Here is a 24,956-nt window from a genome sequence, read left to right on the forward strand (position 1 = left end):
TTTCCACATATGTGTTCCTGAAACGAAATATCTTGATAAAATTCTAAGATAAACTATAGTGGCAAAACACAACATGGACCAACTAACACTAGGTAAAGTGTAAATTAAAGTACAACTAATAAAATACTACAAAAATAACAGACAGGAACTTACATTATTTTGGGGATCTTTCGCACTAACTTGCGACTTCGTCTTCCTCGTTGTATATTCAAGACCACAATCTCTCAGCAACTTTCTTGACGCATCTTTCCACTTTTAATATTAATTTGTCTGGATCCTTTTTTTTTTTCCCCCTAGCTTTATTTAGCCTGTCAGTATTTACCGTAGAAATCGTCACTGTCTTGCGGTCGTCCATTTTACGTAATAGATCAACCGAAACCTGATACACAGAGTTCAAGTACCCAGTATTCGTAAAGAGAACAAACTCTTGTGCAATAACTCCCGATACGATGTAAACAACTGGATGCGATAGAAGTGACTAGTGACATAGACTGTTGTTCCAACCAAGAAATTCATGGTTGTAACTTGTGTAGAAGCGCCTCTGATACGGATATTGAAAAACAATTCACCTGGATAGAACTCTGTATAGATGTATAGAAGACGTGTAAATTGATTTCTGACAGTTACCATTACAAATGATTATACAAATGCTTTGGTCACTGATCTGTCTCATACACTCAACCACAATCTCATAAGTGTTAAGTTCACCTTACTGTAGGTGCTGCAGGTGTGTAGAGGTGATGTAGACAGTCTCTCAAGATAGTTGCTGTTGTTACAGATGATGAAGGTGGCACTATCAAGCCGGTGTCTCACGTGAAGAAGTCCTCGCAGAATGATCTGTACATGCGACTGGGACTGCTGTTGGGTGATAATGCCCGGCGTTCAGCACGAGCGGCCCAGTCACCTCCACACCGACCCGGATCCGCCGCAAACCGCAGCTCCCACAGCCACGAGTCCTGCGCATCCTTCTCTTCACTGGCCAGCCTGGAGGCACACACTCTGGCCTCCACCAACACAAGCCCTGTGTCCACACTCACAGGTGAGGCAAAATATCATAATATACCGTATCTACAAAATAATCTGCCCCACTTATGATAACAGAATATTCTTCTCTTACTTTCCCACAGGGCCATCATTTCAGTTTTTAATTGGGAGTGGGCAAGATTTTTTAGGGAAGACTTTATGGGATAGGCCTATTTATTCAGTGTTGTGTCCAAGGGCAGGTCTTTCATTGCAAACCCAGCTTTCTCCAATCTTTCCTATTTTCTGCCTTCCTCTTTGTCTCCTCATATGACTCATATACATGGGTCATTCACTCAGAAATAATCTCCTCCAACATGAAGAACCTGCCTCTATATCTCAGGGAGATGACGTATCCCATCCAGAGCGTTTTGTTATACTAATCTTTGAACAGACTGCTCTACTGCTGTTATAATTGTTTGTCTTGTTCTAAAGCGAACTTCTCTAAGTGGTAATTCCATTTTCGGGAAAAGGTCAAAATCACATGGACTCGTATCTGGAGAGTATGGAGGATCTCCAGAACTTCCCAGTTCCATCTGCGAAATAAATTAACCACAGGGGCAGCTATGTGAGAGCAAACACCATAATGTAGCACAATAGGATGAGAATTCAGGAGATTTGGACGTTTACGCTGCACCGCTGGTTGTAAATGGTGTTCCAGAAAGTAACTGTACTATGTACCATTCACACAATTTCCAACAGGAACGGAATGAGTAAGAAGGATTCCGTCAAGATCATAACCAACAACGATGTTCTTCCAGCAACGCTATTACAGCATTCACTTGCTGATTACGATCTGCCAGCGCCATGTTTTTGATGAACATCTTCCCTCCCACTGCAAAATGCATGCACCCACCTAGCCACGGTACGATATGGTGAAGTCTCTCTACCAGCTTCCAGTAATGCTGTATGGCATTGTCGAGCATTCTTGCCTCTTGCAATCTGAATTTCAATGTTCGTATTTGCTAAACATTTTAGAGCGCTACAGATAACAATCTACAAATTAAACTCGCTACAAATATCTTATAAATGAGATTATTGTCTTCAGACTCCCAGATAACACACATCAGATGCTCTTCTTTTTCATTGTTATCAGCTTGCATCATTTACTACTGATAGCACCACATACAAACATTGTTGCCACTAATTATTATTGAATGACCCATGTATCTTAATGTCGTCTATCATCTGATATCTTCTTCTGCACTGAACTTTTCTCCCGTTCACCATTCCTTCCAGTGCATCCTTCAGTAGGTATTTTTCTTCTCAACCAGTGACCCAGCCAATTCCTTTTTCTCTTCCTGATCAGTTTCAGCATCATTTTTTCTTCACCCACTCTTTCCAACACAGCTTCATTTCTCATTCTGTCTGTCCACTTCACACGTTACATTCTTCTCCCTAGGGTATTCACATTTCAAATACTTCTATTCACTTCGTCGTAATGTCCATATTTCTGCCCCATACAATACCACACTCCATACAAAGCACTTCACTAGCCTCTTCCTTAGTTCTTTTTCCAGAGGTCTGCGGAAGATGCTCCTTTTTTTGTTAAAACCTTCCTTTGCCATTGCTATCATCCATTTGACTTCCTGGCAGCAGCTCATGTTACTGCGTATAGTACACTACAAATATTTGAAGCTGTCCACTTGCTCTACTGCCTCATTTAGAATTCGCAAGTTTACCTTCTTTATTTTTCTTCTGATAACCATGGTCTTTATCTTGCTTGCATTTATCTTCATTCTATACTGCTCACAGCTGTCATTTAGCTCCAGTAGCATATTCCTTAGTATCATCTCCTCTTCTGCTAAAACGCCATATCATCACCAAATCTTATGCACGTCATTCTTCTTCCTCCTACTATCACTCCTCCCGTGTTCTGAAAATAGTTTTCACTAAATCCTCCAAGTAGATGTTGAAGATGGTAGGTGATAAAGGGCATCCTTGACGTGTTCCTCCAATATCACTTGGTATACTCACGTCTTATTTTTCTCTAAAATGAACTATTTTCCATATCGTAAACTGGAGTTAATTTGACAGTTTAATAGTAATATACGTTACAAGAGTGGTATGTTGACGTTTCCATGGTCGAGGAAAAGATTGAAAAAGCGAAGCGTAGTTGAGCTTTTTTAATTTCCGAGAACATGAAAACAAACATACCGCTCGTGTATCGTACATTATTTTGTGCGAAGATCGTTTATTACATACCTGAAAGACGAATTTCTAATTAGTTGCAATGAAATCTCCATGTTGGTTTCTGTTTAATGACGCCAACTTCGGAACACCAAAATATCTTTCTTCAACATTGTTGCTGTAAAATGTTTTCTGTGTTTACTATACTCCAGCAGGCAGTGATATACGTCTGTCTTCCCCCCCCCCCCCGGTCTATAAATGCTAACTTAAAACAAACGGTAAGGTTATGTAATGATTTATTTTTCATTTCAATATTTTAACAATATTATTTATATAACATATTGCAGTAATAACATCGGCATCCGGAATCTCGTTGATTTTTTCACTGCTTCCTTAATGTTACTTGTATCAGGAATGCAATAAGTTTCGTAGGGTAGTAGACTTTACTTAATTTTTGCAAATATTTAAAAACAATAATTAACATTGCAATTTAGGTGAAATTGCAGTGGTAAGTTTCCAATTTATAATTATTACTATGTTAAACGTCTCTAAAAATAATATGTTAAAAGCCTAAAGCAGTAAAATGAATGTAGCGCTTAAGCGGTAAGAAGAGGGAAATGGTTATGTGTGTTACGTTGGGAATACTGAATGTGGTATTTCACACTTACCGCGTATTGGTTATGTGCGGAAAACATGCAAATATGCACGATCTCGCACAAAGTTAAATATTTTTTTCTCCATATCTTACTTAAGTATTTTCTTTATTATTTAAGTTACTACAAGTGGTTTAAGTCTAATTTTTTTGTGGTCAAATTTACCCCACAAATAGACCTTTTAACTATTTATCCTACATGCATGATACGTAATTTAGTGCACTTACTGTTAATATGAACTAGGTGCAAACAAATGAGCACACAGTTTTATTGATAAACAAATTACAATTTTAGTTAACAAAAAAATTGTACATTTATTTCAATAGATAACAACCACTAATGTAGCAAAGTTTTCATTTGAGCAAAGTCATTAGCTAGCTCACCTTTTATTTCTTGACATTTAAGTAGAATATTGTAATATGTTAAAAGTACAGTTTTCATATTTTTCACTTGTAGTGCGCTACTCACTTATTGTTTTTATCTTAAACCCGGTGGGGAGAGGAGAATTGCTCTTTTCCGCTTCCTCCTAAATGACCCCTTTGTTTTCTCACTATACAAAATATAAAGGAGTATATGAGTACAATGTGATTCTGAAAAATATATATATAATTATACATTTCGAAATTTTCTTACTGTATTTATAAGTTATATTAATGATAATAGGTATTTATGCAATTTCTAGGATACAGTAACTTATGGTCGATCCTGGACTTCGTTTTCATTATGAGGCAATATCTCAACAGTTTTAAGTACAGATTTTCGTAAAAATCAAAATAATATTACAAGTAGACCTAAATAAAATATACGAATATCTGTTTCATGTGAATTGGTGCAAAATGAAAGAAATATCTATTTGAACCATGTAATGTGTAAATAGGGTTGGCAACCGACCGAAATTTTTCCAGATTGTCAGAAAATCAGTCCTCTATGCAGGGAAAAAAATTAAATTGTTTTCAGGACGCTTAATAACCGGAATTTTTTATTCATTGCAATATTATATTCTGAAATGTCATATTGATATTTCATTATTAGATATCCGACATAGTTTGTAATGGCTACCAAATACATTTTATAATTATACGATATACTTTTTTACGAATAGGAGCAAAGAGTTTGTAATTATTATAAGCTCTATGGATAGAAAAACAGAAGCGAATTTGTGGCTGTCATTGGTGACATTGGTAGTAAATCAGCATTTGAATAACTTGATTACGATTCTTCACTTCTTAAGAAAATCACTTTTCTAAGCCTTAATGATACTTTCACATTCAGTGTCCTTACTGAAATAGTGAATATATTGCATGTTAATACAGAACTGGACTTTGAAAATGGTGATGCATTGTACCAAGAGTATTGCCTATTGAAAGAGATGATGCCAATACTGAAAGATCTACCAACTCCTCAAGAACGCTGGGACACTGTTGTGAAGACATGTAGTGTGCCAGATTTAAAGGAAATTGCTGAACACATACATGCTCTTTGAATTAGCAACGCTCATGTGGAGCGAGTTTTTAAAAAAATGAGGAATTTCTGAACTGACGAGAGGAACCGGATGAGGCCAGAACTTGTAAAATTAGAACTCAGTAAAGACGAATTTTAATATGTCATGTAGAGAATTTTTTATTATATTTCAGCAAACAAAGAACTAGTAAACAAAAGCAAAGGAAGCAACAAGTATTCTTTCAAACACTGTTAATGTAGTGAGTGTAGAGAGTTGTATACTTATCAACCCTTGTGCTTTTCAATGTGTACAGACTTATGGCATATTCTTTAATATAGGGATACACCGCTACAACCAAATAATAACACGAAGGTAATTCTAATTGATTAATTAAACGTCAAAATACATTGAAATTCATTATAAGTTTATGTGCTTTTTATTTTTTTAATGTGTCCTGAATTTCCGTCCTCTAGAGTTGGCAACCCTATGTGTAAATGAGTGAAATACCTTACTTTTTTTGTATTATAAAATATTTTTGTGTGCAATTCAGAAAACAAGAGTTCACCTTATTTGAGTGCATAGTAAATTATTTAATTTATGTATGTCCTTGACTAACACTTCAAGAAATATTAACTGCTCGTATAAACGGGGATATCATCTGTAATATGATAAAAGAACTGAATTATTGCAGAACTCTGGAAACGTAAAATGAGAAAATATGTTCGTCTGAATGACACCTATTTTTACTTAAATGGTGCACATTTTATTGTCTATTTAATTAATCATTTTTATGTATTTTTATGTATTAAGTTACTTTTTCTGTGTTTTATATTTGGTAGTCTAAACAATGTTTTCATTTTACTTATTTACTAAATGTGGAATTTATGTGCCAGGGTCTTCAGAAGCGGACGTGCACAGCCATGCTCGAACTCTGAAGGACCCGTCCTCGGACAGCATCACATCTCTCATGTCTGTGTCTGGCCAGAGCAATTGTTCATCTAGTCCCGTCAGCAGGAGACACTCTGTAACCAGTAAGTTCTCACTAACTCATACATAGCATAAGTTGCAACAACTGTGTTCCTTTTTATAGGTTATAATTATAATTTGATAATAGATTAGAGTGTAAGATTAGATTTTTATTAGTCATAGGAATTACAAGTATTCCTGGCGTCATCAGTAGCTACATGGATTTCTATAAATACACACACTATTGTCAGTGATTCCCTTAATAGAACACAAAATATAAATAGTAATTTATTTTACAAAGGACACATTCTGCAAACGTAAAGCTCAGTTTATGAGATGTTTTTGAATCAGTAGGCATCCTGACATGCAAGATGTTTTGTTACCAGTGATTTCCCTCATATGAGAGGCCATTTGTAACATGTAGGTAACCAACAAGTTGCCTGCAAACATTCTGTATTCTTTTACACAAAACACATATTATAAACCAGTTAGGTTTTCTATGAACTCCATTATGTTCTTTTACAACGACACATTCTAAGGTGACCAGTGGCATATTCAGAATTTTGTGAAGGGGGGAGTCATTATTAATAGTGCATTATGCAACGAGCCTATAATGGTAGTAATTAAGACCCGAGTATGTTTATGAAACGAGCACAAGCGACCATCATAGGCAAGTTTCATACGACTTTTTATGCTCGACCATATTTGACTTGAAATTATTCGTAAGTATTCATGTTATTCTTATCTGACTGGGGAGCAGAACTGACCTTGTGCAATATCTCGTAAATTGTGAGATGTGTGCAGACGCGAAAGTATTGATTTTTCCGAAAAACAAATGTCATTGACCTTGATATAATCTAGAGAGTAAAATAAACATTAATCTTGATATAACCTTGAAATTGATTTAGACATTGAAAAACGAGATGACAAATTGAATTTATTTGAATATTATTTACAATTAACGCTAATTATTATAGTAACAGAACATAACCTTCTGCGACAGTATTGGATTTCCAGCCTCCGTGACGTTTCTCTAGTTGTCTTTCGATTGCATATCCGAGAATAATCGATACTTGCGCTTTCATATTGCTACAATGGTGTTTTCTGATTGGTGGAACACCTGAACTTTAATGACTAGGTGTACTTTAAAGGGCTGCTACCAGGTGTATAATTACTACATTTCGGCATGGTCGAGCATAAAATTTTTTACAATTTACATTATCGGTATTTAAAATTTTGTGTATTATTATGACGATTATTATTATTATCATCGTCATCATCATCATCATCATCATCATCATCATCATCATCATCATCATCATCTGAGGTTTCACAGGGGAATGTGAAACTACTGTAGTTTTGGGAAGAATATTTGCGACAACATTGTGATGCTGCGGCTGCAAAGAAACATTATTTTGCCAATGTGAAATTTTCACTAACCTCGCGAGAATCACAACGCGACTTTTTGCTAAAAAATGGTAAAACTGAGCTTTGCGGTCACTTAGACATATCAAAGAACCCGGAACAATAATGTGAAGTTTATATTAAGAATATGAACTGTCAAATGCACAAAACATTAAACGAACATTTCACAATAGTCGGAACTCAAACTAACGAATGGGTGAGTACTACTCTTAAAATGAGTTTAAAATTGACAATGCACAATATTTAACATCTGCACTGCAAAACTGTTAAAACAATCTTTTGATATGTTTCACAAGTTAAATTTCGTATTTTGTCAGCTGGTCAATTCCACTGTGACGGGTGTTACTTTCAGAAAGAGATTCTTCGAAATTTAATTGGAATACAATAATTAATAAAATATTTTTACTAGTTCTTTTATACTCTAATGAATCTCCACTTCTTGCTTGTCAGACACAACTAATTTTTTTTTTTTGTAACCATTATTTGTCAGGTGATATAAGTGAAATAAACAATGTGACGGGTGTAACATGAAAAAGACATGCATAAATTAATGATACAGTTTAACTGATAACTCTGTGAAGTTCACAGTTTGAATTAATTGTGTTACCTATTTTCAGTGAGAGGAAAGTTCAAGGAATCGAGCGATATAATGGATGTAATTAAAATATTAAGCCCTACACTTACAATTTAATTAACCTTATGTGACGGGTGTTACTTAATAATGTGACGGGTGTTACTTGTCTGAAGAAATTTCACATTTGGGTTTTTTTTTTTTTGGTTCAAATCGTAGAACATACATTTTCTGTTGTTCACTACATAGACTTAAGAGTACTGGTAGCCTAATATCAATGGTAGACATATGGTTTCAAAGTGTGCAATTTTTTTTAAGTTAACTTTCACTTAGTAAATTACAAATATGATGTTTACAGCTTCAAAATTGTACTTCTGACGCTCTAAAGTCAATTAATACAAATATTTAATAGCCATAAAATCAAAATAGTGTGGCTAGAAGTAAAGATTCGCTTTTGATATTAAACTGTTGTTCCTAACATAAATTTACTTTTTAGTATACAGTAAGCTTATATGCTCACTTCAACAAATGCTAAATATAAATTTATATTTCTCACAATGGAATTTAATAAATTTTACTAAAACTGTAATTACAAAACAAAATACAACAATACAGCAGAATCATACTCAGAGCTGTCTCAATTTTTACTATTTGGACAGCTTTTCCTAGTGACAGGAATTTCGTTTCACTGAAAACACTAGTGTTTATTAATGCAGCTTTTCTTGCCCTTTAGTTTTAAACTTTCAGTTTTGTTTTCTTACTGTGAGCAGTAAATTCTTTTCTTGATAGCTTCTTTGTTCTCCTAAGCTTGTCCCTCTCTCTCTCCTTCTGCAAATAGTCTTCATATCTGTGTTGTTTGGGTAAAGGGAGATGTCATAAAATGAGCTTGGTGATAAATGAAAATTAAACTTGGAACTCTTACTGAAAATACTTTTCTACACAAAACACAATTGCTAGTATTCTTTTCATTTTTGCACACTGACTTGTATAATTTAACTTGTGTGTTCATCTGGGGAACAAAATTCCATCTGCACAAAAAATTACTTATCCCCCTTTACTCGAACACCACAGAATTTTATCTTTATTTAATTTTCTTCGCCTAGGGCATTCAGGTTGCCTCTCAGCCGCTGATTTCCCCATTCTGCAATTAAATATATATGGTATCCAGCTATCTCAAAACGTTAAAATAAATAATTGCATGGTTAACATGCAGCTTCGTGTATCCTAAAAATGCAGGAGCTCAATCTACATTTATTTTTAGGTTATGCTAGTGGTTAATATCTTCAGTAATTCATTCCTTGTTAAGTAAGCAAGAAATAATGTTACAGAATAGAAAAGTACTATGATTAACGAAAATAGAACATAAGTACATTTACCTTTGTAGCCTATAATTTTTATGTAAATCAGAACTTTCGACCAAACATTCAGCTTAATGTAAATTTGGTGGGAAATCTTTCAGACAAGTAAGCTTTTGGAGGAAACAGGTATTGACGACTGTTGATAACTTAAACTTCAGATCTACCAACATTTGAAACCTATTTAATAATGTGTTGTGGGAACTACCTGCAATAAATCAAAATACAGAATTCCTGTGTTCTCCGTGCTCTAATTTTGTAACACCCGTCACATTAAAACACTTGTTATTTTTAGTTTAAAAAAAATTTAAAAAATACTGTACTTTTGGCATCATATTTCGACTTTGCTTTCAAAAATTGGTGCCTTCAGGACAAAAACTGAGAACAAGAGAGTAACTTTAAGCATATTCTGTGACGGGTGTTACATAAAAACACTTATTTTAAAAATAGCAAATTTTTAAACTCACTGACATTCATAAAAGTAAATTGACACTGATTTTAAAGTCTTCTCTTTCTGTTAATAGAATTACAACAGAGAACAGCCTTGTTTATTAATTTTAAGTTATGGTTTGGCAACAAACTGCCAAAGTAAATTTGACAGATCAAAAGTACACACTAAAAATATTCACTTCGGATGTATGTAAAACAAAGATGAATTAAATAAATCGAACTTTTCTGTTAATTTCTGAAAATATGAACTTTCCTGAAGAAAATGATATAAAGAACATATACTGAACACGAAATTTAATTTTTAACTTCAATGTCCAATCTATCGTGGAATTGACCAGCTTCATTTTATTACAAGGTCGGTACTAGATGGTAGGTCTCTGTAACAAAGATAGCATTGTTATAATTCGAATGTGTCGCAGTACCAAGCATAGGGATTATATTGAAGGAGGAGTAAGAGGACTATGCCTATGTGGATGTAAATTTTATTACTCCGACAGTGAAAAATTAGACATGGGAAAACGATTATGTATAAAGAAAAATACTCAAATCTAAATATATAATTTTTAAAAAAAGTTCAAGGGAAGGTTCAAACCCAGTAATCCTCTGCTTGTGTACGCCCCTGAAGGTGACCGTAATTTCGAAACTTCGTACTAGGACACTACTTATATCTCTCTTACTCACAGTCATACACACAATATGCGAATATTTTGACCTAAGTTCAGTTCATCTTCTTTGCACTGACTGTTTCAAAAAAGTTTTGTTGTAGGAATGCTACTTTAATTCAATCAGTTACGATATTTATTAGTATTAATGTGTGCCAAAATATTACTTCTTCCACAGTGCCCAGTATAGGCATCACAGTTACAAAACTTACAGGATACGGTATCTTCCTTTTTCGTGGGGTTTCATTGAATGTACACTTGAGAAGCTGATGTTGCTGTAAGAACATGCAGTAGATCACTCCACATGCTATGGACTGTTCATAGTTCACTGTGGCTTTAGTTCATTGTTGTGGAGTAACTATTAGTGTGTCTGACCATGAAGCAAGGAGGCCCAGTTTCAAGTCAGATTGGAACAAATGACCTGTTTGAGAGTTTCTTTCAACCAATTGAGGCGTTGGACCTCAGACTCATTTTGCCATCATTATTTATTCACATCTGATTATTGTCTTTACCATCTTTACCATAGACTGTGTTAAGTTCACACAGATGGGTCTACTATTGATAACAACTCAGGATCAGGAATTACGTTTGTGTTATTCTCATTTTATCAACCAGCAGGATATCACACAACAAATTTTGATGCGGAAATAACTGCTACTCATATCTCACTCCAACACCTACTATACAGAATAGATAAATTTCAAAATGCTGTCATTCTCTCTGATTCTAAAGCAGCATTATATGCAATAAATTCATATAAAATGATGTCAATCCAAATTAAAGAATGTCATAAAATGATTCAACAACTTCAATAACTACAGAAAAAAATTCAATTGCAATGGATACCTGCACATTGCGGAATTGCTGGAAATGAACCTGCTGATTTTCTTGCCAAAAAAGGATCCAATTGAATTCAGAATACAAATACAAGCCTACCTTTTACATCCATGAAAATACTAATTAAAAACAAATATAAAATCAAGCAAAAGCAAGCACTATGTAACAAAGTCAAAGATAAAAAATGGAGCATTTTAATAAAAAAACAGAAATTATTCCAGAAATCCCACGTAAAACTGCAGTAGCAAAATTGAGACTGATTACGGAGTATGATTTGGCCAAACATTTGAATAAAATAGGAATTTACACGAATTCAAATTGTCCTCTATGCAATAAAGAAGAAGAAATGACTGAAGATCGTTAGAAACCTGTGAAGTTCTACCTGATGGATCCACCACCGAGAAATATTGGAGAGCAAGAGCGCTAATGGCTTCATTGCCAAAGCCCAGCATTGGATAACAGCAACAACAACGACAAGTTCACGGTGTAGCTATGCTGTATTTGTACAAAAGTGTGATCATTTGGAGATAATTATCATTTAAAAGCTGATAACACATGACCGACTTAGGGATGTGTGGAGTTGCCTGCTCGAAGTGAACTAGTGTAGTCAGCTGGTAAGGGTTGGGAATGCTCCTGTGCAGTAGATCTTATAGGTCACAGCGCTGGGCATAATCTCCTCGTCCTGAAAATTCAATTAAAAAATTCAATTGACTATGAGTTTGCTATTAACGCACATAGATTACATATTGGCCAACATGACAGCCTGAAATACTGTAGCAGAGAGACAAGATTGCAGAGAATTAAAATTACGAATTCACTCTCAAACACTAATCTTGTATCTATAATCTGGAGGTTTAAAAACTGGGACAAAAGCAAGTGTTATCGGGACACTGGGACATAATTAAAAACTCAGAAATATCGCAGCTAAATTGGGACATATGGTCACCTTAACGCATTCTATTGTCATTAGGTTCTGTTAGGATAGGATAACCAGACGTCCCATTTTTAATGGGATTGTCCCTTTTTTCAGTTTCTTGTTCCCTGTCCTGGGAAAAGTATACTCGGAACGCCATATGTCCAGTTTCTTTTTTTTTTTAAATGGTGTCCCGTTTCCCTAACTTATTGTTAAAATATTTCTTTTTCTTTTATTTTATTACGAGAGATAAATACTTTATTTTTACAAACATAATTCAGATTATAAGTTTTGTGTTAGGAAAACCTGGCACCAATGCATCATCAGAAAGAGTGTTTTCATTGTTGAATTCAATTTGGTCTGACGAAAGGAACCAATTTTCAGTTAAAACCATAAAGGCCATGTCACAAAATGTCATTTCAAAAAATGTGTCTTGCATGGACTTCTGTAGTTTCCTGAAGGAAAGGCTAACATTTCTACAGCAAATTCATTCATCAAAGAAATATGATGCAGATTGTACAGTTGATCTTCATGGAGAGTGTTAAAATAGTTAAAAGGTAATATGAGGCAAGAAATTTTGTTATGAAACAAGTTCAGAATACAGTGACATGGATATGATGTAAAGTACAATTTAACCTGAAATACTTTTAAACAGATAAGTTAACCTATTTAATACAGACTAGCCTAGTTGTAATATAAAAAATTGACAATGACTTAAGCCAAGTATCCATGCTACTCTGTTATATACTTGGATAATTATTATAGCCTAGTTGTTGTAAACAGTGTAGTATTTATTACTTTAAAATAAATAAAACTGGACCTTATTGCTCATTGACATTATATAAACACAAGTAGTAATGAATGTTTTGATAAAATGTTGATTCATGTCAACTTTAGTAAGTGTCCTGTTTTTTTTTATTTTGGAAATCTGGTCGCCCTGTCTTAGGATACATGTAAATCACTGAGTTGTGTTACCTAGGACTCAATCTGTAAGTTATCTTATATAGGATATATTATTGAGTTGGTCCACAGTACACATTCTATAACCATTAAAGATATTGAATGGAACACAGACGATGTAATCTTAATAATACAATTCTATAAACAGTAATTTCTCTCACATAGAATGTATTATGTAATCGGTATGTTGCTTTATATAGGACAGAGTCAGTAAGCAATTAGTTCTCGTATATTTGGTGCAGTGCATAATGAAATTGTTTTCTTTCTTCACAGCATCTCAGCCCGGACAAGTGGAAGAACTCAATGTGTTCAAGAATCGGAGGACCTCAATTCGCAGGTCTGCTCGTACTGGCTCTGTAAAGGGCCCAATTGACCCTAAAGGTGAGAAAGTTATCTTTGCTTCATTAAGTGTTTTAATTATGTGGTAATAAAGACACGAAACAACTGGATAATACGCACGGTACACCAACATCAACAGTCGACGTTGCTCGCTGACCACTAGTCACCAGGCCCTACTGAGTTGTGTCAAACAAAAGACAATCGAAATGGTGGTAGTAAAATTCACGACTATATTCTTAAATAATTCACTCCATTAGTCAAGTGCAAGATTTGTACAGTACAATGGCTGTGTTTTGAATGCACCAAAAGAAAATGCAGATGCAGTAATATCATAAATTAGGTTATCACACCGAAATAAAGGGGGGGGGGAAAGGTGTGTTTTAGGGATTATCATTAAAATGAAGGAAAGCAAATTTTCGGTTAATGTTCGCCAAAGTGTTAAGTACGTAATTGTGACCGCGTTGCCGTTCTATTTGTGGTCTAGAGAAAATACCTCGTCTTTTACGAACTTTTAACAGCTATGAAATTATTCACCGCATTCATCATATTATTATTTATGAATATTATGAACAAAAACTATCATAAGGGCCACGACTGACAGGGTCATCTTGGCTGTCTGCGTATGTGCGGACTTGGTTAATAAAAACCTAAACTAACCAAACCTAACCTTCGTATATGCAAGATGAGTAACCAGAGCAAGAAGGAATCTTCTTGATTTGATCTGAAATGTACACACGAAAATAAAATGAAGTAGGATCATGATGCCACTGCATGAGGTCTGCGCATGTACCACAGCAAAACTGTTCCTATAGCGAGCCTCTCATCTAAGACACGTATCTACTCGCAATATTTACGCAAATACAATTTGTCGCCAACAGTGCTGCTATCTCTCAGTAATTTCAGAACAAAGGAGGTAGAAAGAAAAAAAATTCTCCTTCTAATGATGCTGTAGATCAACGTCATATCGTTATATTGGCGACATTGTGTATTTAGTTAAATTTGGTCGCAACCATAATGGCACGGTTCAAAGCTACTATAGCAAATTCTCCAGTTTAGCGAAAGACACTTTAGATTTAACCCACAATGTACACTGTAGAATTTAAATGAAGTCAAAGGCAGTGTATAACTAATGTGTTCTTTTTTTTCCCCTTTGCTGCATAGTACGGTTTGCGCAGTACCGTGCTCCCCAGCTGACCCTGAAGCCCCTGTTCTTCGAAGTGCCCCTGCAAGAACCTGACCCGTTGTTCCTGGGCCGCCATTGGCTGATACGCGAAATGGAAGAAGCTCTGGGCTCGGCCAGCCCTGGCGTTCTGATCACAGGCAATCCTGGCACTGGCAAGTCTGCTCTCATCCTGCAGCTGGTAGACTACAGTTGCTTTGGCAGACGTCGTGACCCCACCTATCAGCAAGGCAAGTCACACAGACATTCACGTCATGGATAAACACAGAGCAAAACTTACTTATTTACTTACTTAATAGTAACATAACAAACAGTCCAGTTACAACTTGGTTTTGTGATGGTCGATAGTTAAGTAAATCAGGCAAATAGATAGTCGGTAGACATATTACATGTTTCTGTTAACTACAGTAGTTTGTTTGTTGGTTGGTTGGTCCATCAGTCAGTCAGTTGGTTGAGTATTAGCTACCTAGTTAATTGATAGGGGATTGCTTTATTGATTAGTTGGTTTATTTTCTGATTAAGTATTTGTTTGATTAATTATTAGATAATTATTTAGTTAATCAGTGTGTCAATTCTTTGTTTAGATAGCTGTTGGTTGGTTGGTGTTACGATAATTGTCATTGGATTGGTTTGTTATTAAAATTAATTATTTGATTATTTTCTTCTTCAGGTTTTGATTACTTACTTACAAATGGCTTTTAAGGAACCTGCAGTTTCATTGCTGCCCTTATATAGGTCCGCCATTGGTCCCTATCCTGTACAAGATTAATTCATTTTCTATCATCATATCCCACCTCCCTCAAATCCATTTTAATATTATCCTCCCATCTACGTCTCGGCCTCCTCAAAGGTCTTTTTCCCTCTGGCCTCCCAACTAACATTCTGCATGCATTTCTGGATTCGCCCATATGTGCTACATACTCTGCCCATCTCAAGCGTCTGGATTTAATGTTCCTAATTATGTCAGGTGAAGAATACAATGCGTGCACTTTTGCGTCGTGTAACTTTCTCCATTCTCCTGTAACTTCAGCCGTCTTAGCCCCAAATATTTTCTTAAGAACGATATTCTCAAATACCCTTAATCCCTGTTCCTCTCTCAAAGTTAGAGTCCAAGTTTCACATTCATACGGAGCAACCAGTAATATAACTGTTTTATAAATTCTAACTTTCAGATTTTTTGACAGCAGACTAGGTTTTGATTAGATAACAATAATTTGCTGATTATTAGCTACCTATTTTTTGGAGTGTTGAGTGATTATTGCTTACATAGCTGATTAGTTGATTGTTCATGCATTTAGTTCATTATTAACTACTGTAGTTAGCGAGTTGGTTGGTTATTACTCTTTAGATTAGTTGATTATTTATTAGCTACATATGTGGTTATTAAGTGGGTTGGTTAATTAACTAGGCATTTGGTTGGTTAGGAGTCTATTTAATAGGATATTAGCTAACTAGTCAATAATATAGGTCAGTAAGTTCATTGGTTATTTGAGTAGGCCTAATTAGCTATTTGATTGGTTAGGTAGTTGATTGGATTTTGTTATTATCTAAATCTAGATAGTCAATGAATTGGTAGGTTTCTGTTTGTTTAGATAGATAATTGGAGGTGCGCGATGGAGTCACGGTTAAGGCATAAGCTGCAAGCAGGTTCGATTCCCGTTGGGGCCATGGACTTTCTCCGTTGATCTAATTCTTCTGGCTGTACTATGGCCCTAGGGTTTATTCAGTCACTAACAGAAATGAGTACTAGGGATATTTCTTTGTGGGTAAAGGTGGTGAGCATGTAGTACTGACATCTCTACTGTCATTAATGCTGATTGTTTGTAAGGAGGAAACTTTAGGCTCCCGCCACCCTGTTGGCCTCCATGATCTGTGATAGAGATGACTTTAGATAAATGATTGATTAATTGATTGTTTTAGATAGTTAACTGGGTGATTGTTTGATTATTATTAGCTAGCTAGCTAGTTAGTGGATTGGTTACTTGTTTAGGTAATTAGCTAGTTATATGTTTAATTAAACAGTTAGTTTATTGTTTTAATAGTTAAACTGATTGGTAAATAATTAGACAGTTTGCTTGGTTATTAGCTAGTTAGTGTTATTTTGAGAAAGGAACAGACATTAAGGGTGTTTGGGAATAGTCTATTTTGAGAAAGGAACAGACATTAAGGGCGTTTGAGAATAAGGTGCTTAGGAAAATATTTGGGGCTAAGAGGGATGAAGGTACAGAGAATGGAGAAGTTACATAACACATAACTGCACGCATTGTACTCTTCACCTGACATAATTAGAAACATTAAATCGAGTTATATGAGATGGGCAGGGCATGTAGCACATATGGGCGAATCCAGAAATACAAATAGAGTGTTAGTTGGGAGGCCAGAGAGAAAAAGACCTTTGAGGAGGCTGGGACGTAGATGGGAAGGTAATATTAAAATAGATTTGAGGGAGGTGGCATATGGTATTAGAAACTGGATTAATCTTGCTCAGGATAGGGACCAATGGCAGGCTTATGTGTGGGAGGCAATGAACCTCCGGGTTCTCTAAAAGCCATAAGTAAGTGTTAGCTAGTTAGTTAATTGGTTACTACTTAAGGGATTAGGTACAACTTACAGCAGTAAAATTTTTGGAAATATTCAACGTTTTTTTTCCTCCATTACTGTATCTTGTACAATAATGAAAATTAGTATGTGTAAAAGACTGTCCTGCTATATGAAAAAAAAAAAAAAATATTCTTACGATTAATATATATATATATATATATATATATATATTTTTTTTTTTTTTCAAAATTTTAAATGGTGGCAGTTTAATGTGCAGTGATGAAGCGTTTCCCTCATAACTCATAAACTTGGTAACTGTTTCATGTTTTCTCTCTTTTATTTTATTGCTGAAACTCATGTTTACAATATCATGCTCTTTCAACCAGTTTCCTTAATAAAAATTATCTTTTTTTATTTTGTGTTAGAAGAAAATATTGATATTTGACCATTTTTTGTAAGAATTTATTTTTTATCAGACAATCTATCAAAGGTAGAGAAGTAATCTTGCATCATATTGTAGATATGACATGTATAAACACAAAAAATTTCATCACAGAATGTTGGATAGTTTTTGAGTTATGTGGGAAACGATTCATCACTGCACAGTGAACTGAATTTGGAAGGGGGGGAAGTAAATAATTTTTAAATTGTAAAATTTTTTTTTTTTTTTTTTTCATGTAATACTAATTTTCATTATTGTACAAGATGCAGTAATGGAGGAAAAAAATGTTGAATAAAATTTTACTGCTGTAAGCTGTACCTAACTCCTTAACTGGTCAGTCTATCGATGTGTTCATCAACCAGTAACATGCCATGTATCAGAGTCTCTCTCTCCCTTTATTTGCTATTAAATTAATTAGTTTGAATCTCTGCTGCTTTTAAACTGTAGAATTTATTCAGTGACAGTAAAATGTGATACCAGTAACAATGGAACTGTGATGAATTGTATTAAGAATGAAAAGGAAACCAAAAGCACTTACCAGTACATTAGAAGAAATCAATTCCTTTGTCACGTTGCTCAACACAGCCCAGCTATGAGCTATCTTGACTAGGCGTCAGAATGGCATTCCAATATAGCAATTTACGGACTGCCATTCCTGATATGTTGCATTGTTGCAGATCCGTACGTGTGCAATGGGAAGGATAGGCCCACAGGATCTCAGAGCATCTACTGCCAGATCAATCTAGTCTCCGAGAGGATCCGCCACTTGGCGTCGCATGTTGTGGCTTACCATTTCTGTCAGGTAAGCAGCAGTGTTATGGAAATGCTGTTTCAAGCACTCTAGAAGTGTCCATGTCTACCTGAAATGGTAGTTTCTTGCTTGTGGCTTCACTGTTCGCGCATGGGAGGAAGCCTATACTACAACTTGCTTTAGTTGCAGTTAACCCAAAAGATGGATGGACAGGAGGGTTGCCAGGTTGTACGTTTTTCCCTTATTCTTACGTTTCCTGGATGCTAATGTGGCCTTACGTTTTTTATTTCCCCATATAACACTTTCTTCCTTTGTTTCGAATTTGGCTCTGAGTAATAGTAAAATAAGTAGGCTAGTTAAAAAATGGCCATGTCCAATCTTAAAAAATGTTCAGTAGATGCCAAAAACTGTTTTAGTTAGTTTAAGCCAACTTAGAAGGCTTATTGTTAAAGTGTAATTTAACACATTTCTTTCCGTTTTTAACAGAAAATAATAGCAAATTCCGATTCTACGTATAATTTTACATACAAATAACTCTTAATCCCACTTTCGAAAAAAAAATGGACTAGGCTGCTCAAATACTGTATAACAGTTTCTATTGTTTTTGTTATTTTATCACTGGGATTTAGATTTTGAAAAAATTTCCGGACTCATGTTTCATACTGAGCATTCCTGGATCTAATGCGTTTGTGGAACGAGTGTTTTCAATGATGAAGAACAAATGGTCTGATGTGAGGAAAGGATGCTCACCAGAACTTATAAATTCAGAACTTCAAATTGTTATAAATTTTGACATGCCCTGCAAAGAGTTTTTTAATGTATTAAAAATGACAGTAAATTGCTAAATGAAGCTAAATCAGTTTCAAAATATGAAAGTGTTAAAAATTGCATACCGGTACTAAGACACAAAAATGTGTGTTCAATAGTCGTATGTGTAATCCTTTCATATGCAATTTTTTAAATAGAAATTAAGAAAGGATGTCACTAAAAAGTCGATAAAATCTTCCTTTTTTGTTTTGAAAAGTTGGCAATCCTAATGGAGACTATCAGATAATTGGATTGCTCAAAGCTGTCGAAGTTACGGTAGTTTCAAAATAATTTGGTTTACAAAACAGGATAGGAAATTAAAAAAGCAACTATAAATTATCGAATGGAATGATTCCATTGTATGATAGTTCGATAGTCGATTTTTATAGTGAGTATAACCAAATGGACGTTTTCACGAACCGGAATGCCCTGTTCTTTTCAGTGGTGTTGATGACAATAATGACAGAATTAATGACCAATAAGATGACGCCAAATAATATCATACTATACAACATTTAAAAAATTTATATACACATCAATTAATATGAAAATTTCGGACACATGTTTTAGGAATTTTTATTCCTTTATCATATTTATACAGACAGAAACCATGAAAGGTAGTTATTTCATTCAGCCAAAAAAAATTATTGATTAAAATGCACACATCCTTAAATTGTATTGAAATATAATATTTAATTAATACCAAATTAAAACGAACTGAAATGGACCATAGTAATTTTTTACGAGGTGGAACAGAAAGATTCCTGAAATTCACAAGCCCTGATTGTATGATTTCTTTATTTCTGCTACATCGTCTCTCAATTGTCTACTTTTGTTCGTACTTATAATGATTTTTGCGTCATTATCAAATTCAAATATAACAGAAGAAGAATCATGACGTTATTTTAATTTCTAAAATAAACTTTCCAAATTGAAAAAGTGTCATTGCATGACAAAAGCAACTCGTATGCTACGCACACTCAAATGATGATCGACTTATGTCGTATTTAATTGTTACAATCTGATAATAAATTAATGTACATGTCAAGAGGATGGCAGAGGAGTTTCTCCTCAACCATTTCCATTTCATTTATTGTATTTCATAGATCTTACAACAGCAGTGAAGCTTTAAAATGTGGAGCAAGTCAAGAACTATAGATTAGTGTACAATTTTTTTTGGTGAGATGAAGTGAGGTGAACTGTGCCCCAGGGTTCGTCATGGATTACTTGACATTTGTCTTATGGTTGGAGAAAACCTCAAAAAAGCCCAACCAGGTAAAAGCCTAAACCAGAGTGCAGATTACCAAAAGAAGTTATGGAATGGATCTACCAGGAAGGCAGACAAGGCAGGCCCAAACCTACTGTACTTCGTTACAAGGATAGTTCGTAGGTACATAATACTGATCATCAAAGAGAGCAGATGGGGTACGTTATCAGTGGACACAAGTTTACAATACCGAGAGCTTTGACTACGTCACGAGGTAAGGGAAGGGGTCTTACCTACAAGGTACAGTCATTGTACGCACAGAGCTCTCTGATGTTATATGTGCTGTCTTAGATAGTTTTCAATAGCTGTGCATTTCCTGGCATATTTGAATTTCCTGTCTTCTTCATATTCTTCTTTATTGGTTCTCCTACACTCTTTCCTGTATTTAATTTTTTCCTATCGCAGTCCTTCTACTTAGTTCTACTTGTGTTTACTGTAATTGCAAAGCATTTATTTGCCTTTGCATTACAACATAGTTTACGGTATGCGGAAAAAAAGAAGCCTCGGCATGTACAATTGCAGCGATTTGTTGAGGAGTTTGGATCGCAGCACTTTTCCATGAATGGTGAAAAACTTACATGCATGGTATGCAAAGTCGATCTACTGGGGAACAAGAGACACCATGTACAAAAACACTACAACTCTAAAAGACACAAGAAATGTTTTAAGTTGTTGAATTTGAAGAAAGTCGAAGCTATTCCCATGAGTTCAAACATGGAATGTGATTTTTACCGAGACTTGGGCCACATGTTCGTTAAGGCAAATATTCCATTAAAAAAACTGAAACCCCCATGTGTCAGATCATTTTTGCGAAAATATAAAGGTAGAACACTACCCCAACAATCTACTCTGCATACGGGTTATTTAGCAAAACATTATGAAGATGTCTTACGTGAAATTAGAGAAACCTTATAAGATGAAAAATTGTGGGTATCTATAGACGAAACGACAGATATTGCAAACAGATCCGTTGCTAATGTTATTGTTGGGGCACTTCAAACTGAAGGTGTGGGCAAAATGTTTCTATTGACATCCGAAGAACTAGAGTAAGTAAATCATGTTACCATTGCAGCTCTGTTTCAAAAATCAATGCGATTATTGTGATCTGACGAAATGAAAGCAGAAAAGCTCTGTTTCAAAAATCAATGCGATTATTGTGGTCTGACGAAATGAAAGCAGAAAAGCTCTGTTTGCAAATCAATGCGATTATTGTGGTCTGACGACTTGAAAGCAGAAAAGCTTAATGAAGTATATTGTCGTGCACTGTAACAAATGCAGTCATGAAGAAGAGCAAAGTAGTACAAAGTAAAATACTATGTTTTCTATGTTGTTGTATTTATATGCAATATATTGTTCTTAGGTAGCTACATTAATATCATGTAACACAGAACTATGTATGTTGTAATTAAATGTTAAATATAAACAATAGGTTATTTAATATTATAAAGCAAAATTACTGAAGAGTAAAGATAATTTGCTGCAGGAACTGTACTCCAGTCGTCCTTATTGTAGCGACACGATGACATTCACCCCCTCCCTTCCTTGCTCCCTAATACATTACGATATAGTGCATGTAGCAGTTAACTCAACAGTTTACGTACACCAAATGCTCTCTCTGCTGATCATCATGAAAATGCTCCAGAATCAATCAACAGTGATGATCGCTGGAGTTAGTGATTGCCCAAGTGATCATCATTATGACTAATAAACTTGTTAATTGTAATGGACCATGACAACCGCCGATGATATTGTTTCTAGAAATCAGTGTTGTAAGCAAATAAAAATTTCGAATCTGACTTTTGGAAAACTTTGTCCACCAGCTAAAAGCGACAATTCTACCTATTCATACCAATTAGAGATACTGAAAGTGGGAAGGTAGATCTTTTTTAAGTATCCACCGGCCACTAAACGAATATTGCACACTTTTATCACTGCCAATGTGGCGCTGTAAACTAATTTTCAATACTTTTATCACAACCACATCACATTTCATTCTTATTGTACTATATATAGCATTATTACTACATTAACACATTTAATATATCACAAGACATAGACTGAACGAACAAAATATATAATTATTATGAAAGTTGCCATATTTTCTTCATGGAATTATGATCCACTTCCACTAAATGGCTACCAACACCAGCAGCAGGGCTTGCAATACGTGCAAATGAAATTATATTAACTGTGAGGAATATTACTACAGGTATGTACAGTACTATTATTTGACAGGTTAGGTTAGGTTAGATTAGGTGTGTATTATGTGACAGGTTAGGTTTGATTAGGTGTGTAATATTATGAGAGAGGTTAGGTTAGGTTTGATTAGGTGTGTAGTATTATTACTATGTTGGCGACACTGAAACCGACTTTTACATTAACGAAATATGGCCGTATTCATCATTTACGCACGACAATTCTCGTGATACGTATTTAGGGTGGGTTGGGTGGGCTTACAGCTCTCCTAATGATCACAACAATTTTTATTAAATAGTACTATAAATCCAAAGTATTTTCAAGGTATTTTGTCAAGTTCCTTTAGTGGTTGGGACATATGTATTATTCACCTCTTTTTTATGTAATAATTATATTTGAAGTGCATTGCTTTTTTCACATGATTTTATGTTATTTGCAGGCTGACAATAACAACACGTGTCTGGTTCCTGACTTCATCCATTCACTAGCCGCCCAATTGTGCCAAGCTCCCCAGCTCCTGGCGTATAGGGAGTATCTCTTGAGCGAGCCCCACCTGCAGGTATGACAGTATGATAGTCTTATAGTTATAAAATGGACGCCAAATTTAATGTTCTTTTCATGCCATGAGTTACGCTCTGTAGTTATCTATGTGCAAGTGCTAAAGGGACAAATATTACTATGGCCCTTAACTATCTGTATATACACTAATAAATATATATATAATTTGAACTGATAATGGAAATTACGGGAAAACAGCTGAACGGGTTTTAATGAATGACTCCTCATTTTGAAGCTTGTAATCCAAAGATTTGCGGAAAAATAGTAGTTTTCAGTGAAATGTAAATTTTCCTACATCATTTTCCTATTTTACAAAATCCATCTGTCAGTTTGAGAAATAATAACTGTTCAGAATAAGACAAACACTCTCGCGATATGACCAGAGATGTTAAAGTGAGTATAAAAAAAAAAAGACAAACACTAAAATAAACAATATCATGGAGACCATGACTTCAGATTTACCAACAGATTCTCTGATATAATACCAATAAGTCTCTCTTCATTTGTCTCTATATTGGTTACTAAAAACTTCAAAACTTATTATGAAGGTTATATTATCATGAATAAAATTTATAGATCTGATTCTCTGTTGTGTAATTTTCGTAGTACAGCCACAGTCTAGTATATACAGTCACGAAGCTCGAGGTGATGAGAGTACTATAGTGATTAGCAACTATGTATGAATGCATATTCCCTATGTATTGAAGTTCGTGACTGTATACAGTATACTAGACTGTGGTACACCTGTGTAATGTGCATAGATTATTAAAAACTACAAAACTCGAGAAGGTTTGTTGACATTATTTCCATTCAGAATGTAATATAACAGGTAATTGTGTGTATTTGTCACTAATGATACACATTGATACTATTATTGATGATATGAAAATGAAACCTTTCGTGGGTTATGTAAATAAACGTAGGTAGGTAGAGAATAACTTACATTAGATCTTCATTTCCATAATTTTCCGAGTAACGGCTATACATATACCTATGCTACTAAGAACTACAAATCTTACGTAGGACATAGATATTGTTATTAAAAATGAAATAATTTTATAGTTATAAATTAAATGATTTAAGTCTTTTTCAGATATTAATGGCGGTGCGATGTAGATATTTATGTGTGCATTATTAATTAATTGAGTCGTGCTTCCTATTCTGCATCTTTAAACTATATCAAATTTATATTCCTTTAGTTTAATCCTAGATCATATATACCCAGACTGCTCAGCGTTATAGGCTTTGACGGTAACAACTTTTGTCAGGTTTACTATGCTGCCATCTAGTTGTTACACAAGGAGTCACGTCATAACTCCCATTTGAATTGCATTAGTGACTGTACTGCCATCTCGTGTTCGTTTACGGCAGATGGGTGGCGATCCTGGCAGTTGTTCTCTTCAAAGTGCAACCGATTTTAACATTGGAATGAGCAATCTATATGTGATCTGGGGTTTAATCGATCAGATTCGTGAACGCTACCAAGTACATC

The 24,956-nt window shown here is 34.8% G+C and overlaps 1 protein-coding gene across 3 annotated transcripts in view; it reads left to right on the plus strand.

Moving 5' to 3' along the window:
- Window positions 1-24,956, plus strand: part of rols (rolling pebbles) — a 630,535-nt gene that overhangs the window by 549,657 nt on the left and 55,922 nt on the right. For all 3 annotated transcript variants that reach the window (XM_069817947.1, XM_069817949.1, XM_069817948.1), the window contains 6 exons: window positions 779-1,039; window positions 6,138-6,275; window positions 13,657-13,764; window positions 14,884-15,132; window positions 18,563-18,687; window positions 23,346-23,465. In XM_069817947.1, the coding sequence (XP_069674048.1) occupies window positions 779-1,039; window positions 6,138-6,275; window positions 13,657-13,764; window positions 14,884-15,132; window positions 18,563-18,687; window positions 23,346-23,465 (1,001 nt within the window). The remainder of the gene's footprint in view (window positions 1-778; window positions 1,040-6,137; window positions 6,276-13,656; window positions 13,765-14,883; window positions 15,133-18,562; window positions 18,688-23,345; window positions 23,466-24,956) is intronic.

This window comes from Periplaneta americana, chromosome 2, assembly GCF_040183065.1.
Source record: "Periplaneta americana isolate PAMFEO1 chromosome 2, P.americana_PAMFEO1_priV1, whole genome shotgun sequence".
In the NCBI taxonomy this organism is placed as follows: domain Eukaryota; kingdom Metazoa; phylum Arthropoda; class Insecta; order Blattodea; family Blattidae; genus Periplaneta; species Periplaneta americana.